Raw genomic sequence first — 18,563 nt, forward strand, 5'->3', positions numbered from 1 at the left:
AGATGAATTGAAATAAATTCTTCACACTAGAATTTTTTGAAGCTCGAAGTTTCTCCGTGAACAAAATCTGATGTAGAGGATCCCAACTCATCGTTCATGGCCACCTGCAGAGCCATCGCGGTGAATGGTCGTCGAAAAATTTCCAACATGAAGATCTTTCATTATGTTTTTTCAGTCTAAATAGGAATTCATTTATTTTTCTATCTATTTACCGGTATGAGTCCGGGGCGAGTCAGTTGTAATCATACAACTGTGGACCTACTAGATCAATTTCACTAATTCTCAAAGAAACATAAGCTTTTTAATTAGATATCCTCACGGGTTCGGTCTCTATGTTGATTACTCATCTATTGTAGTAAGCAAACAAATATGCGGGAAAAAATTATCTCATAATACTGTAGTTGAATCTATGAATCATAGAAATGTGACAAAATTATAATTTCAAACTATTTGTTTCGCTCGATATGATTTACTTCAATCTCACAGACTTTGACATATTACTTACTACATTGATATAGTCGAATCTCAAATGGGAAAAGACGTACAAACTCACAATTTTCATCGCTGAATCTTCCTGCTACTCGTTTTTTTTTTCAAAAATTGAGTGTTTATTGAAAGGGAGAAAAAACTTCATATTTCGTGATAAGATGCAAGTACTCACCTTCAAAACCACGAAAGAGTCAGAATACGGTTACTCAAGTATTTACTGAATAATGTTATCGAAATTGTACGGAGCAGTGAACAACTCAACCGTTCGAAATCAAGTGAACTCGATTGACTCATCAACAATTAATAATATCTGAATGTAAATAGCACGGTTACTTGAGGTATAGAAAAAAAAAATATTGGAATCTAATTTAGAATATTTTTCTATTTTTTCATGCTCCAGAAAAAAGGCAGAAAGTTCATTTGTTTATTTGAAGAATATGTTCAACTCGAGAAACCATTTTATTTCAAATGAATACAACATGCTGCGAATTTAAAAACCACCTATACCGGTGAGTATCAAGTGATTAGAGTCCAAAAGATGGAGAAACTGAAATACCTGAAAGAAATCTCATACCTGTTACTAACCTGGTGACTATTTAAAAGGATGTTCAAGTACTATATGAATCATATATTTATAAACATATTTATGATGTTGCACTGTGTTGGGAAGAGTAGGTTTGAATGGAACGCCGATACTTGATTCTTCTTTTCGGCGAGTGGAAAAATCTTCGAATGACACCTAGCCACCCTGTAACCATATAGTGTTGGATTCTTTCCGACTGAAAAATCACTCGTGGGTCAATCAGGCTACTCTGGAACCGCCCTCTGGCATTACTTCGGAATAGCAGACTACAGTGATGGGTCAGGGCCTTCCTTTCTCTTCAGTACTTCATCATTATTCATTTTGTTCCTTTCTTTCCTTTGCCAGGATAGTTTTGGAAAGTTAACTAACGGTTCACGTTTTTCTTTATTTCTGAGCATCTTCCATATAATGATTCTGGTGATAATTCTCCTGTTGTCATTTCTACGTTTCTTCTCTGTTCTTACCAACCTATGCAACCGTGTCTATCATTCTGTGCACTTTTCTGTGACACTCTCTTTGAATCGAGAAAGATACGCCTGAAAACACCCATGTCCCGTTAGGATTTGTGTGAGAAAGTAATTCACCTCTTCCCATTTTCTGTTCATCCATGGTTCCATGTCTTCTTGTCCAGTTGGCCTTTTCACCGTCTATCTTATGAGATTGTTACAATTCTTCAATAATTTCTGACCTTGCTAACCCTTTTGGTACGTAGTTTTGTAGCATTGTTAACCAGCAGTTTATTGCGGGGTTCTTGCAATCATCAGCAGAGCTTTTCTAAACATCAGCAGAGCTTTGGTTGATGCTGTTCTATATGCACATACTATTTTTATGACTGCTTTTCTTTGGAGTCTTAGTAATATATTTCTATATTTTTTTCCATGGCTCTTTTCCAGATTGTTGTCCCATAGAGGATGATCGACTGAACAGATAATTCTTCTGCTACTTTCTCGAGGGACCCAAACGTTGGGGGCCCTCGAGAAAGTAGCAGTAGCTTATTTTAGTTATGGCTTTTCCTGCCTTTTCTGCTATTTTTCTAATATGAACGTCCATTTCCATGTTATGTTTCATGTGGATACCCAGGTATTCAATGGATTCTTGGCTGCAGATGTTTGTCTTTTTCAATTCAATTGTGATACTTTTCACTTTCCTCCCTGCTGCCAGCAGTACTACCTCTGACATCCGAAAGGCATGCTTGAGTTGCTTTGCTGTCATCGACTCATAGTTCTTTGGAAGTTCTTACCAGACTCTCCCCATTTTTCCCACCACCACTATGGCTAGGTCATCTGCGTAGTATATCAGGTTCACTTCCCTAGGGACTGTCATATTTAGTACCCCATGATAGTATATATTCCACAATGTGGGACCAATTATGGAACCTTTTGGAACACCACAGGTGATGTTCATTTCTTTCTTGCATCCTACTATTAGCACCCTCTCTCCAAGGTTGCTGGCAATCATATTGTACAGATATGCAGGTACATCTCTTCTTTTGATTTCCTTCAGGATCCCTTCCTATGATGCAGAGTCGAAAGCATTTTGTACATCCAACGTTATCATGGCGCAACTTTTTCTGCCAATCCTTGCGTTTGCTTCGTCTGCGATATTATGCACCTTTGCCAGTGTATCTGTTGTTGATCTACCTTTTCGTACCTACCTTTAATGTAAATTCATATCGAATTTTACTAAAAATATTTTATTTTTATTTTCCCTGTAAATAATTCATAAAACCGCGCCACGTGTTTTGCTATTCAATAGCATTCTCAAGAAGAATTGTCGTGAAGTTATCCACAGATTTCTGGCAACACATGCTGACGTAGAGGAAAATAAAAATCTGTGGTTGAGATACGAAATTATTAGCACCCGCACTAATATCTGTGAATGGAAATACCTATAACTATAGGTTGAACGAGAAATTATATAGACTATTTGGTGTATAACTTTTTTATAGAATCTTGGGTAGATTGGCGCGTTGATAAGGAAGAATAATATTGGAAATATCAGATTTACTTTCCAATACCCCATGTAGAAATGATACCCGATGATATGAATTAATCGAAATCATACAACTTCCATAGTTTCTTGGGTAGATCAACATAATGAAAACAGTTTTCTCATCACCCATACAGATTTCGAGAATAAAATTGTTGGAATGATCAAACTAACCTTTTAAACCCATTGTAGAAATGGAACCAGATGACGTGCGTGCATAAATATCGAACAAGTCTTATGGAATCTCGGGTAGATTAATGTAATGATAATAGTTATCTTGTCACCCTTACAGATTTCCAGGAAAAAATGTTGAAACAATCAGACTCACTTTTTAAAACACCTTATAGAATTGGAACCAGATTATGTGCGTTCATGAAAATCACACAGCTCTCATTGAATTTCGGGTAGATTAACATAGTGAAAACCGTTTTCTTGTCACCCACACAGATTTCCAAAAAAAAATTGTTGCAACAATCAGACTAACTTTTTTAAACCCCTTGTAGAATTGGAACCAGATGATGTGCGTGCATAAAAATCGAACGAGTCTTATGGAATGTTGGTAGATTGACGTAGTGAAAACCATTTTTGTGTCACCCATACAGATTTCGAAAAAAAATATTTCCAACAATCAGACTAACTTTTTAAAACCCCTTGTAGAATTGGAACCAGATGACGTGCGTGCATAAATATCAGAAAAGTCTTATGAAACCTCGGGTAGATTAACATAGTGATACTAATTTTCTCGTCATCCAAACGGATTTCGAAAAAAAATTGTTGAAACAATCAGACTCATTTTTTAAGATTCCTTGTAGAATTGGAACCAGATGATGTGCGTTCATGAAAATCACACAACTCTTATTGAATCTTGGGTAGATCAACGTAATGCGAACTGTTATCTTGTCACCGATACAAATTCCTGGAAAAAATCATTGAAAATGTCAGATTTATACTTTCCAATACCCCTCGTAGAATTCTTACCCGATGATTTGCGTTCATCAGAATATTACAACTTCTCAAGTAGATCAATGTTGTTGAATTCGTTTTCTTTCTTTCATCCATACAGATTTAGAAAAAATTATTTTTTAAAATGTAATACGAATGAGTAAGAATATTGCTTCTCTTCCAGTTTGAAGATATTGTGGCAAATTGAAGTATTAACTGTCTTGAACAAATTCATTTCCAACAATATTCCACTGATGACAAACTAATTTATTTACAACACTTAGCAATTAACGCTTACTTTATTTCCACTATTTAAATTTCTTGTTTAGCCGCACGATTCACTTTCTGAACTGCCCTCTTGGGTCGGGAAACCGGGCTCATATAATGTAACGGTTTGATGTCATGTGTTTGTTATATGATTCAGTCGGCATACTGGGCAGGGGCGGCTTCAGATTCGTTACAGTATTCTCGAAATCTGTTATTTGTATATTGAAAATTTCATAAAGTGAATTGGAGTGAGGAATCATCCGATTCCAATTCTACAAGGAATCGCAAAAATGAGTGATTGTTTCAAATTTTTTTTTCGAAGTCTGTTTGGGTAGCAAGAAAACTATTATCACATCAATCTACTCAATATTCCATAAGACTTGTTCGATTTTTAATGCATGCACATCATCTGGTTCCAATTCTACGAGGGGTTTTAAAAAGTTAGTCTGATCGTTTAAACAATTTTATTCTCGAAATCTGTATAGGTGACAAGAAAACGGTTTTCACTATGTTGATTTGCCCAAGATTCTATAACAGTTTTGTGATTTTTATGTACGCACATCATATGGTTCCAATTCTACAAGGGGTTTCAAAAAGTTAGTCTGATTGTTGCAACAATTTTCTATGGAAATCTGTATGGGTGATAAGAAAACGGTTTTCACTATGTTGATCTACCCAAGATTCCATTAGAGTTGTGTGATTTTCATGAACGCACATCATCTGGTTCCTATTCTACAAGGCGTTAATCTATCCGAAATTCCATAAGACTTGTTCGATTTTTATGCACGCACATCATCTGGTTCCTATTCCACAAGGGGTTTAAAAAAAGTTAGTCTGATAGTTTCAACAATTTTTTAAAATCTGTGTAGATGACAAGAAAAGTGTTTTTTTTAAGGCGTCGACAACGAGGTCATTGGCCTTCTACTATTAGTTTGTTCAACATTTGATTTCTTCTTCAAATTTTTTAGTATAGCCCAATAGCTTTCATAAATTTGATAATTCTCTCCAGACTTTCATTATGATCTTTCAAACATTCCTTCATAGAATTTGGTATTTCAAATCGTTGTCTAGCTTCATCATATTGGACACAATTTAGCAAGATATGTAAAGCAAGATATGTGATCACAGTTTGTTCTCTTCGTGTCTTTGGAATAGAATGCCTCCAGGGTGTGATTTTTGGCTTCACCTCTTTCAATTTTGCTTCTGTTTCCTCCCATTCAGTTTGCCATAAATCCATAATCTGTTGTTTAAAATAATATTTCACGTCTTCCGGTCGAATAGGAATATTATCACAAACATCAGGTATTTCGGTAGCTCGTTTGGCTGCCTGATCTGCTAATTCATTACCCGAGATTCCTTGGTGAGTCTAATTCATTACCCGAGTCTTGGTGGAGTCCATGTAAATTCGATGTGTTTTCCATTCCTATTGGTCCAGTGTATGGATGCCAATATGGTCTGTACTAGTGGATCTTTATTGAATGAATTTTCTAGTGCGTGTAGTGAGCTTAAGGAGTCCGTACAAATGAGAAATTTTATTTCATTATGGAATTGACAGAAATAGGTTGTGAAATACTTGTTTGTGCCGGTAATCTCTAACTGTGAGTCGAACCTTGACTAGTGACCGCACATCCAGTACCTTCTTGGGTTTTTGATTTTTGATCCATCGGTGTAAATAAATATGAATCCAGAGTAAGTTGTGAGGAGTTTGTTGAATTCTGCCCTCAAGATATCTTGATTACCATCTTTTGCAGTATGGCTGAGTTTAAGATTCACTCTCACTTTTTCCAATTCCCAAGGAGGAATTTCTCCCGGGTTATAAATATAAATGGCTGGAACTGTATACTGAGTGAACTTCAGTATTTCTTTGAACCTTATTTGAGCTGGTCTTGTTATCGTGGGTTGGTTTTCGTCATCAGTGTCTTCATTGAATGTTGGGTAATTAGGGTAATTAGGGTGATTAGGCTGCGCTAAAATGTTAACAGCATAATTCGAAAGGAGTCGTTGTCTTCCATATTTCAAAGGAGGAATTCCTGTTTCAGCCGAAAGTGATGAATAGGGGCTGGTTCTAAATACACCCACTGCCAGTCTCAATGCTGTATTGAGTCCAGTTTTTTCAATCTGGATTTTCGTGCTGAGCTATATATCATGCAGTCATAGTCTATTTTCGAAAGGATAATAGATTTATATATTTTGAGGAGCACCTCCCTATTACTTCCCCAACGAATATGAGCTAGAGCTTTCATCAAATTGAGTACTTTTTTACATCTTAGGGTCAGGTCGCTTATATGTGGAGCCCATGTTAATTTTTTATCGAAGATGAGACCCAAGAAAATATGGCAGTAACGTGGGATTCATTAGCAAAGATGTTTCGGATGCTACTCTCAAGTAAAAACGCTTGGTCGATAGAAGATCTATGATTTCGGAATCCATATTTTGCCATATTTTGTTGAAAAGATTGAGAATTATATACTTGGATTCTATTGAAAGTTGTTTCATGAAATCATACATGATTCCGTCGGATCCAGGCGCAGAGGTTTTGGTATTTCTCAAGGCTGATTCAAACTCGGGGTTCCCGATACTTCGTCGGGGGTTCCTCCCCCGACGAAGTATCTGTGTCTTTCTGCTGTTGTTTTTATTGTCTGCAGATCTAGATCTAGATTTGGGGTGCTGCTTATTGCAGCAAAATGTTCTGCAATTCTTTCGTTGATTTCCTGAGGATCAGTGATGAGTTGGCCATCAGCTTCAAGTACTTGAGATACATTTGTAAACTTTTTACCCATTATGGCGCGAATTTTGTTCCATATCTCTGAAGTAGAGGTGTCCGCAGTTAAGGAGGATACATATTTTTCCCAGGATCGCCTTTTACTTTCTCGTATAGTGCGTCTTGCTTTGGCTCTAGCGCGTTTGGAGGCTATCATGTTTTTCTCGGTGGGGTGTCGCTTAAAAATATTCAAAGCATGTTTTTTATCGGCTGTGAGAATAGCTATTTCTTCATTCCACCAAAGAACTTTCCTGGTTCGATTCCTACCAGATGACTGAGGGATTGTTCTTTGGGCGGCATTCAGAATAGCAGTGCTGATTTCTTCGACCGCGTCATCTGTATTATCGAGGTTAACTTCCCTCAAATTGTTCAATTCTGCTCTGTTTTATTGGGACACTCTATACTTATAGGAAAATAATCCGTCATATTATCACCAAGGCAGTACCATCTGAACAAAGGAGCAAGAGTTGATGTGCATAGGGCAAGGTATATGGCTGATAAGGAGCGAGATCTCAGATTCAGAAAAGTTCCTTCGCCACTATTCAGAAGTGTGAGGTTCAGATCATCAATTAACTTTTCAACTTTCCTTCCACGAATGTCAAGTTTTTCAGATCCCCAGAGTGGGTTATGGGCATTAAAGTCCCCCACAATCAAGTAGGGTTCTGGGAGTTGGTTGGCTATTGTTTCAAGATCATTTAAGTTCCAGGTGTTGTTAGGTAGGTAGATACTACAGATTGTCAAGCTGGAAAGTCTATGAGAGCGGCAACTACCTCAAGATGTAACTGTACTTGGATTATGTTACCGGAAATATTGTTTCGGATTAATATAGCTACTCCTCCTCTTGCTCTGAGATTTGGTATACCATCTTTTTTATAGCTAACGTATCCTTTCATTCCTCGCATCTTCTCATGAGTTGAATTCTGAAATATGATTTGGTGAATCAATTGTTTCATGTCCTTTCTTTTGTTTCATACGGGTTACTTTGGTTACCCCTTGAGATTTAAGTTCTCCTTCTATTTCTTCAATTGTGCAGTTGAGAAAGTCTTTACAAAATACTACACCTTTACTTTCGTTGAGGGTTTTATGCGGAACAACCTCAACCTCAAACTCAGAGAATTTTTCAATTGAAAGCATTCTCTCTGCTTGGGCTCTAGTTTTTGTCTCTATTAGCAATCCGTCCTTTACTTTCTTCAAGTCATTAGTTGTGCCTATAAGTCCATACATTACTCTTCGAATTAGGAATGGACTGACTCTTGTGAAGTCGCCATTCTTCCTTCTCATGATCAGGAACCGAGGGATAGGACCCGTCGTCTCCTGGCTCATGTTTGGTGTTTTCTCTTGGGTAGAGTTTACACCAGAAGTTCCTAGGTTTTCGGAGATAGGAAGCTCCTCATTAATTATTTCGTCAGAATTCATTTTGTTCCTACGAGTAGCTAGGGAAATATCTATCAACCTCCGCAGAGCCCCGTATGTGAAGGCAGGGTATCGTCACCAATTATTTTCATTCTTGACTGCGTAACGCTGCAGTCATTCATCCCATCAGCATGGATGATACTTTGGGATTGCGAATTTTTCTAGAGGTTTATTCCTCATTTGAGCAGTCCTTAGCTTCACCAATCTCCTTTGACCTTATCAGCATGGGTGGCCCTACCAGGAGTTTACACTCCCACTGGCATCGCTCGCAGGATCATTTTGGGTATCAAGCCTCCTCATCAACGTCAAGGTCTCACTGCTCCACGAGGAGGAAGAAAAGTGTTATCGCCAAGTTAATTCACTCAAGAAACTATGGAAGTTGTGTGATTTTCATGAACGTACATCATCGGGTGTGATTCCCACATTGAGTATTGGAAAGAAACTCTGATATTTCCAATATTATTCTTTTCTAAATCTGTATTGTTGATGAGAAAACGGTTATCAACGCGTCAATCTACTCAAGATTCTATAATAAGTTATACACCAAATAGTCTTAATAATTTCACGTTCAACCTATAGTGAATAGGTATTTCCAGCCACAGATATTAGTACGGGTGCTAATAATTTCATATCCCAACCACAGATTTTTATTTTTCTCTACGTCATTATGTGTGGCCAGAAATCTGTGGATAACTTCACGCCAATTTTTCAGGAAGCTGTTTTAAAGCGGAACATGAGTCGCAATTTTGAAAACCTTCTACAATGGAAAGTGAAATAATATCCCATCCGTAATTTTTGACACAAAAAGTTTCTGTACTACTATAAAATCAATGAAATACTTTAGTTTTGAAATGATAATAATATTATCGGCAGCGAAGCACTTTTTTTCAATTGTGGAAGCGTTAATTGAATTTTGTAAGGCAATAAAAATGTATTGTAACACGAACGTATTCTGTTTATAAATAGATACCTTACCTTTTTATCTGACAATTGAAAGATATGAAAATTTCTGAAATATATGTGCAAATTCTCATCGAAACAGTTGTAATATAAATTTGTGATAACTAGCCCAATTTCATGCTTGGCAGACTTGATAATATTTGAATTACTATACATATAAACATGTGAGTTGGTGTATGGTTACATTTATGCATTCTTGGATAGCATGATGATACATGTATGTTTGAACAAATTGTGAAAATTGAATTGAGCTTGAAAATAACTATTTTTAAATGAACAGTTTCTGGGAATGAGTAACTGAAGTGAAGAATATTCAGAAAGGAACAGATATTTTATCACTTGACAATTGAATATCTGAATGGCGTACTTTCGAACAGTAAAAATATTTGAAAGTGAAATAAGAAAAGCAATAAGGCAGGATATAATAACATTATCTAAATCGTTGGAAAATGTATCAAAATATTATTCTTTATGAGAAAATATTCACCGGATCTTTTTTGAACGAATCAAAGCTCAGTGAATGAGAATCCAATACGAATTTGTAAAAAACGCGAATCATTCCTGACAAAAAAGTATAGTCAAACAAGTTGTTTGAAATCTGATCAGATAATCATACTTCCAAATTCCCGTAATTTTTCAGTTTTTTTTATATTATATAAAATAACAATTATACAGAGCAATAAATGCAATTAAATGGAATCAACCAAAAAATTAAAAATGAAATGAAAATTAAAAAGATTTCAAACCAAGTTTTTTTTTCTTCAAGAGATAAATATTTATAGATCATCTCTCGAAAGAATATTGGTCATACATTTTCAATCTCTGAAAAAACAAATACAAATTAAAAATCAAAATGAATAACTAAAAGTAAAAATTATATTAAGCGATAAAACGTGAAATGAAATTAATATAAAATGAAAATGAGCGAAAATTTCAAAATAAAATAAATTGAATGAGATTTCAAATCAAGTTACAGCACAACGTTTCAATTGTTAGTATCTACGATCGTATTCGGGTGATGACTGGACTATTCCTCTGGGAGATGACTATTTATAGGTCATTTGAACGCTTTCACATATCCCCTCTTCCTTTCCTCCGCTTCATTGGCTTAGCGGGAGTGGATCATTTTTCATCTGATTCAAAGTGTCTTTATGTTGTGTATATCTACGCTAGCTTGGCTAAATGCGTCGTTGAACAACATATTATATGCAGCTTCTTCAAAGTTCCCCTTAAACCAGTGTTCCTCACTGATTTATTGTATTTTTCGGTCAATATAATTGTTATTTTCAGCCATTCATTTCAATTTTTAACTGTATTCGTCCTTTTAGAGATTTCAAATCATATTACATATAATATAGCATATCAGACAATCGAAATCCGAACCAGTAAAATTCACCATGAAACATCGTCAACCACTTTCAAAAAAATACGGGATCATCACTTCCAATCTCCCTCTGTTCATATCTAGCAAATTCCTGAAGATTCCAACATTATGTGCTGAAGCGACATTCATTTGCCATTTCCCAATAATTTCTCCCGAGTTATTTTCAAGGAATTATAAAAATCTTCCTGAATTGAGATTTTCTGCAAAAAATTACCCAGTTATTAAGTGTACCACACCAAACATTCACTTCATGGAAATATCTTGCAATGTTCACTGAAATGTGGATTTTCTTGAACCCAATGTCTTACAGTGAAAGCGATACAGGGTACCAAAATAGTTGGATCACTGAATTCCAGTGGCAACATTTATGTACAAGTTGAAAGACTTCAATTGTATATAATAGGAAACATGAATTTCTACGACCTGAAGTTTTTATCTTGATACTACTTCATGAATTCAACTTGATACGTCGCAAGACAAGTATACAGCAACACATAACCGACTTCTCATTGGTCAACGGATTTTGTCGCACGCGATACAAAATTCTGTAGAAGCAACTTTTTATCGGAGAAAAACTGATTGAATAATCAAAGACGATTTGAATATTTGACAGTTTGTATTTATTTCACCAACGTCATTTCGAATTAATTTTACTGTATTTTTCAAGTAGTACTCAGTGAAAATGGGAGAATGTTTTCCCACAGTCGCCAACATAATCACTTTCAGAGGAATGGATACAATCAGTGTAGCGCCCGAAAGTCAAACGAAGTTGAAGTGTGTGAGTCCACCAGATACTTTTGATGTGGACAAAGGCAGCAAATCCGTAATGTGGAATGGTCCGTTTCAACCCAATAAAAGTTCAATTCCATTTTTCACCGATTTTTATAGAGAGGTAGTACATAGACGCAAAAAACCTGTCAGAGGCTGCGAGTTTTATTTAGACTATGAAGAATTCACATATATGTTCGTGGATGACATTTTGAAGACTGCCGTCGATATGATCGCCAAAAAGTGAGTTTAGGTGCAGTGTTTTAGAATTCAGTAAATATTAGGCAAAGGGGCTTGAGCTGGATTTATAATTTTTTCATAGTTATATACTTATTCTTCTCCAGTGATCACTAATGAATTCAAGAATCGAAAACGTCGGAAAATAGTATTTTAGAACTGTGGTTATGAAAACTGGATTGATGCTATCTATGTCTTTTGAAAAATTCATTATGTGTCATATGGGGGTGCATGAGAAGTTTGGAATAGAAATGTAGAATAATAAAAAAATATGTTTTTGCGTTAACCAGCTGTCGCACCCCTACGAACGACAACCCTCAGAAGTCGAAACATGTGCCAACTAAGGTCCGACTTCCGACCTAATGCTAGGTATACAAGTTTCAGATATCAATGCAGTGGTTTTTAAAATACGAAAGTAATGTATTTTGGAAAATATCACAATTAAATCATCTATAAGAACAATTCACGGGACCACGGGAAAATCTTCCCATGAAGATAACGAATGGAATGATTTCATTTTAACTGAATGATTATTTCTTTTAATGACATGTAAAGTTTTGTCATATATGACTTCCATATGGTTATCTACCGGGTTTACCATTTAACGATAGAACTGTTACAAACTGTCACAATTTTTGACCGTTGTAGTCACTAGTCAAAAATTATTGAGTTCACTTGATACGTGTGTGAATCAAAATTAGTCTCCTGAAAAATATCAAGAAATTGTGTACCATTGCTTGAAATATAAACTTTTGTAAACAATTTGAATGTTCAGAATAACTTCAGATCGAGAATAACGTAGTGGTACTGAAAACCAAATTAATTCAAAGCACGAACCGTTAGAAAGGCAGTTGACCAGGAAAGTTTAACATATTCAGTTACAAAATTTTTAATTTTTTTGCTAGATATCTGTATAACTCATATTCTTTCACTAAATTATTTCCAATACATTTATTTTCAGTCTAAACATAAACGCAGTTCATGAGCTCATCAAAGGCTGATGTATTTAACGTTTCAATCTATATTCAAGAATCATATTGAGTTGAAATAAAATACCGTACATAATAAATAGATCCCAGAGATGCAATTTTTTTGGGGGGAGATGTTTTCTTCCCTTTCTCAGGGTTATTCTTCAAAGACAGTTTAGTCCAGCAATACATTTTTGGTACAGCCTAGCATCACTAATGAAACTTATAGAGCGGGTTAAAACAGCGCTATCTGGTGTTGGATCGCGAAAGTTTTGTTTATGTGCTCTAGTTTTTCATAGTTGCTGCAGGGAAACACTGTGGATGAATCTTGGCGGTAGATAACGAAGATTAGCTTCGATTGGATTGACTATCAGTCTCATCCCATAGATGTCGTTTTTGTGAGAGGAGATGTCGTCGCGTTCATTTTTCAAGATGTGACCTTCGAACTATACGAGAGGACAAGTGATCACCTGTTAATGTATCATATGACAGATGGGTATTTGGCGGTTAGCTAACAGTGAAGATGGGAGGGGTTCCCAACTATTGTGAGCTGATTCGATTTTCAAATGATGGTCGCCAGGCAAATTGTAAAATGCCAAATACCCTAAAGGAATTATCAACCTCATCCATTTACCAAATCAGGTTGAATTAAAAGACCATGTACCTCAATATAATATATTCGCAATGAAGCAAAATATAAAAAATGTTGCAGAAGCCACTGGGACTCTATAACAAAAGTTCTTTATTCCAAAATTAAATCATCAGCAATTCGCATGAGCAAATTAAGCAATTAAATATATGCAACCAAATAACTATTCACTTTTCCAAGATTCATCCAATTGAAGCAACTAATAACTTAAGTACAGGCAGAGAGTGCAAGCTTCCAATATACAAATAAACAGATAAAGCAGGAGCAATAAATCATTACGCAAAAAAACAATTATCAACAGCATACGCATAGGCATAAAAACTGACCGCTATCAATAGTTATATGACCAGTTACCAATAAGCACTACTAGCATAAGTATAAACATAGGCATAGACAGAAAATCTGATCCGCATGATAGATCAACGGTAAGCTAAGATTCAGGTTGGGACACCAGGTATGATAGACTTCTCGAGTGCAATCCTCCTAGGACACCGTGTATGATGAATAAACGGTAAGCTAAGATTCAGCCTAGGACATCCTGTATGATAGTTCAATGGTATTGCTATGATTCGGACCAGGGCACCGTGTAGGATAGTTTTCTCTAGTGATCCCCTCAATTGGATAAAGGATAGTATAGCCTCAGGACAGTGAGGGTATTAGGACCCACTGAAGAGCTGAATTTTGGATTGAATTACAAAAATATCTCCATGAAACCCATAATCAATTCGAAAATTCCAATGTTTCGATATTATATCTCTTATATTATATCATAGTATTGACTACACTTAATGGAAGAATAGAATATTAGGTTATATAAATCCTTTCGAATACCTTCAAGATATTTATTAGTTATTACTAGTGAATCAACATGAAGTAGGAGTAATATTTCCAAGTGCCTGATATCAGATATCTTGTATCTTCATTAGAATAAATAAAAATTACAAATAGATGTACTGGGTTTGTCATTATTTAGTGGTTCTATTGTTCAGAAGGGTCAGGTTGACTGAAAGGGAAATTAGAACGTAACAAAGATACCGTTCCACAAAAGAAATACTGAAGAAATTAATAATTCAGAAAAGAAACAAAAAAAAAAAGTTCAAATTTTTTCTGCGGTTTGTCTTCACAATGTTCTGTTTATCCTGAGAGTGTTACCTTTGATTGAGATACATCGCGGCCAACATGAAGTAGCTGCCTATGCTAATGCTCGTTATAAAAATGGGGTTTTCAGAAATATTTCACAAAAAACACGTGAGTATCTTTTCTGTAAGTTTTCACAAGTATTACATTTCAGCTATAAGAAAGACATTGTCATCAAAAATCGAAGGGAATCATCGTCAAGAAATATCACGTCTTGGCCCACTATAGAAAACTTCAACATCAGTTTGGGAGCGACAAAAATCGTAGAATATATCGATGGCACTTCAGAGATGACAGAGGATTGGGCTTATTCTTTAGAACTTGTTGCAAAACAGAGCAGTTCCGTCAGTGACTTCTATAAATATGAGGTAAAATTCGGAATTCCCACGAAATGTTTTCCAGTTGCTCAAGCGACGGCAAGCGTATACTTCACATACGAAGTATCAAGGGTCAGACCAGGACACTGCCCTGTGGAGGTCACCTATCAAGTTGAAGCATCCAATTGCACCATGATACCGGGAAGAAACTTCATTACTGAAGAGTTGTTATTCAGAGTTGTAGATGCAAAAATCAAGTACTTCAAAAAATTTACTGCCTGAGATCTTTGGATCTCGTAGATGAAGGATCTCATGCTAGGTCCACTCACTAATTAGGTTAACCAGTTCACAAATCTCTTCTACATTGAACAATTCCATCCTAAAAAACCTAAAAAACAATTATTTATTACGTTTCTTCTGCCCACCGCCTATTTATCATGAATAGACAATTCTTTATAGATTGACTTCTCAACTTTTCGACTTACTCTTCTGTAGTGTGTTGAAATCTGTTATATTTTCTGATTTCGAGAATGAATATTTGTTCGTTTCGGAATTCTTTTCAAATCATATGGGACGGTTTTATTAGTGTTAGTTATCAAAAGTTTTGGAAATACAGAATATGGAGTTCTGAATTGACAACTAATAATACTTTTTCAGTGATAACTACTTAATAAACTGCTTCTGATAATGGGCGGCAATAATCCAAAAAAAGCAATTTTTGATGATCTTTTTTGTAGACATGAAATTATTTCTAGTTTCTTCATAGTTAGAATTCATCAACAATTTTTGGATTGAATCTATCTAATGAAAGCTTATTCATTCGATTCCATTCGACTTATGAAATCACAAATTGATTCCCTGAACTCGCATATGCTCAATATTCATTTGTGTGAGTGGTTTAATTGAAGTGTCAGACATTCTTTTTTCAGTGCAAAGTATGGGTACTGCAAAGTAATAGTACTGCACCATATATTGATGATACTGAAAAATCATCATGAATTTTGTCTACTGACAATATTTCCTAAAACTCTGGACATTTGTAACAGTTCGAAAGGTATCTTCAGAAAGATTCGGAAAAACTTTCTATGTTATGTCATGACATGGATCACTTCATTTGCTCAACTATAAAATTAGTATGGGATCCTTCATATGCATTCACACATAACACACACACACGCATATATATATATATATATATATATATATATATATATATATATATATATATATATATATATATATATCTTATATATTATACATATTGTATGAGATTGAAATTAAATATACTTACTTGAAGAAAAGTGATTCAATCCATTCTAGATAAGATGCTCTGCTCAGACGTATATCATCGCATCCTCCTTGTTTAGGCTTCGAATTTTTATCATTTGAGGTTCATGGATATGTAATTAAAGTATTTCAAAGTAACAATCCATTTCCCAAGACTCATACACTCTTATATTCATCATGTGAACCATTTGTTTTATTACATACTTCGAAACCAAAAAAATGAAATACTCTAATATAATATCGATAAAAAATAGTAATCATGGTACATTCTAGAAAAAATATCCTCATTTCAATAAATATTTTTCGAATCGATTCAAAATTTTAGTTTGTTAATTTTTTCATTGTTTAAATTGAAAGAGGTATTATTAGAAATTAGGCAAAACACCGGTGTATACCAGTTAGGGTGACAGTGTTCCATGTGAGTACAATTTATTACCATTCATTCAAAGTAGAACTCATGTGAATGATATCTGATTCTTATTCCTCAACAAATGTTTGATATACAAACTGAATAGAGAAAAGTATCTTCTGTATAATTCAGTGTTCATATAGAAGTATTTGTTTCGAAAGAATTTTTTTTCTTTCGTGTAATTCAATGTTTATATGAAAGTAGCTGTTTCAGGAGGACTTTCTTTCAGTTTGTGTCTGAAAGTTACTTCTTTGCATGATATACACATCCATATATAGCGTTACTTATTTTCAACTTGATTACTTCCTTCCTTTCTTTGCAAGATTCTCTCATCCATTTTTTTTTGTATCAGATGGAGTAGTAGAAAGTGATACTTTCATAATGAGTCAAATTTGGCTCAGGAGATAAAAAATCTAGGTTTTCTTCATCTCCTGAAAACGCTAACTTGGTTGATGAAACTCGCATCGAGAACAGTTTTGCATTTCTTGTGACTAGGAAAACTGCTTGTTTTTAATAGGATTCCATCATTAACATCTGTCATGCCTTGAAATGAGACCTCAGATCTGACACCTGTCCTACTTGCCGCACATCACCGCAACACCAGTACCTACGTCGCGTCGCGTATTCTTTTTGATTTTTTTCGAAATTTGAATTATTGTTTCCATTTTATTATTGTCAGTTTCATCGCTTTCGAAAAAACAGATCATGAAAAGAATGAATGTTACTAACATTACTGCAGTTTCGTCCTATAAGGACATTTCCAAACCTATACATTAAACTAACAATGATTGATTACATTAGCACTTATATAACACCACTGTAGGTAATAATAGAGGTACTTAACTTGATTTAGTACCTGAATTTTGTTTACTAGTGACAATGTGGATATGCTAATTTTAAAACCGGTGAGTTAACTAAATCGATTTGATCATTTATCGGGTTGCACCCGTAATGTTTATGCTTGTGAATTTCCAAGGATTACAAATAATTGAGTTTGCAACCCTTCCTTGCATAGTGCAAAATCTCCGTATCGTTTAGATTCGAGAACTTGTGGTTGTATGCCAAGGAATGGTTTGAAAAAGTCGAATCATTGTTACCTAGTCTGAAGGACCTTTGATGTTCAGTATACCGTTTTCGGAAATTTTTAACATATTGTCCCACATAAACACTATTACACTCCGGACACCTAAGCTTATAAACTTCAGATTTCTCCAACTTGTCCACTTTATCTTTGGCATTGAAAAGGAAATCAGATAACCTGGCCTGTGGTCTGAATGCCACTTCCACATTGTTTTTTTTTAACCCGCAATCATCTCTGTTCTTTCACCAAAATATGTTAGTTACCCATTTTTTGATTTTGGATTAGTTGATCTGGGGTTAGGTATATTAATTTGTAAGTGAATTTACGGCTTTGTTTTCTTACTAAATTCTGGATTGTATATGCGTTGAAACCATTATTATGGCCTATCTCTGTAATTATATCAATTTCCCTAGCTAGACTGTTAGCAGACAAAAGCAGTGAGAATGCTCTGTACAACATTGAATTGTAGGCTGCCAATTTATGACTGTCTGGATGGAAAGAATCACTTGGGATGGTAATTTCTGTATAGCTAGGTTTTATGAAAACAATAAACTCAAATTTATTCTGATTGTATGTCATGGTCAGTGGTAAAAAACCGAGAAAGTTGCAATTCTCTTTTCTTCATTATGATTTCCTACCACGTAGTGACGGCTACATCCATCAATTTGTTGAGGTAACTGTTTCTCCAGAATACAAATAGTTTGCAATATTCACACATTGTGCTCTTGAAAGATACGGTGTTTGAGACATACTTTTCAAAAAATTGTCAAGTTTTGTAAAACTGACTCTCTCGTCTGAATAAGTGAAAATTTTTGTTGGTTCAATATTTTTTTTTAACTCAATTCCAATTTCGGAACAAGTCATTACGTTTTGTTCCATTTTTGTCTCACATGAATAATCGATATTCAGTTCGTCACAGACA

General features: G+C 35.1%; 2 protein-coding genes across 2 annotated transcripts in view; one reads left to right on the forward strand and one right to left on the reverse strand.

The window, feature by feature from the left end:
- LOC111515097 (juvenile hormone esterase) overlaps window positions 1–791 on the reverse strand; it is a 29,639-nt gene extending 28,848 nt beyond the window's left edge. Inside the window, exon 1 of the mRNA XM_074180021.1 lies at window positions 662–791. The gene's annotated coding sequence lies outside the window, so the exon portion shown is untranslated. The remainder of the gene's footprint in view (window positions 1–661) is intronic.
- A 10,592-nt stretch (window positions 792–11,383) lies between these two features.
- On the forward strand, window positions 11,384–16,062 carry LOC111509269 (A-kinase anchor protein 14). The gene is made up of 2 exons (XM_023164980.2): window positions 11,384–11,799; window positions 14,702–16,062. Exons 1-2 carry the CDS (start codon window positions 11,471–11,473, stop codon window positions 15,144–15,146), a joined length of 774 nt encoding a protein of 257 aa, XP_023020748.2. The 5' UTR covers window positions 11,384–11,470; the 3' UTR covers window positions 15,147–16,062.
- The last annotated feature ends 2,501 nt before the right edge of the window (window positions 16,063–18,563 follow it).

Source organism: Leptinotarsa decemlineata, unplaced genomic scaffold (genome assembly GCF_025532065.1).
Source record: "Leptinotarsa decemlineata unplaced genomic scaffold, Ldec_3_MD MMD2_tig00026282_RagTag_RagTag, whole genome shotgun sequence".
NCBI lineage: Eukaryota > Metazoa > Arthropoda > Insecta > Coleoptera > Chrysomelidae > Leptinotarsa > Leptinotarsa decemlineata.

Excerpts from the sequence above, each read along its gene's own strand:
- LOC111509269 (XM_023164980.2), top strand. The coding sequence starts at position 11,471 with ATGGGAGAATGTTTTCCCACAGTCGCCAACATAATCACTTTCAGAGGA. Across the intron at positions 11,800-14,701 it reads GTCGATATGATCGCCAAAAA|CTATAAGAAAGACATTGTCA; the intron begins GTGAGTTTAGGT and ends ATTACATTTCAG.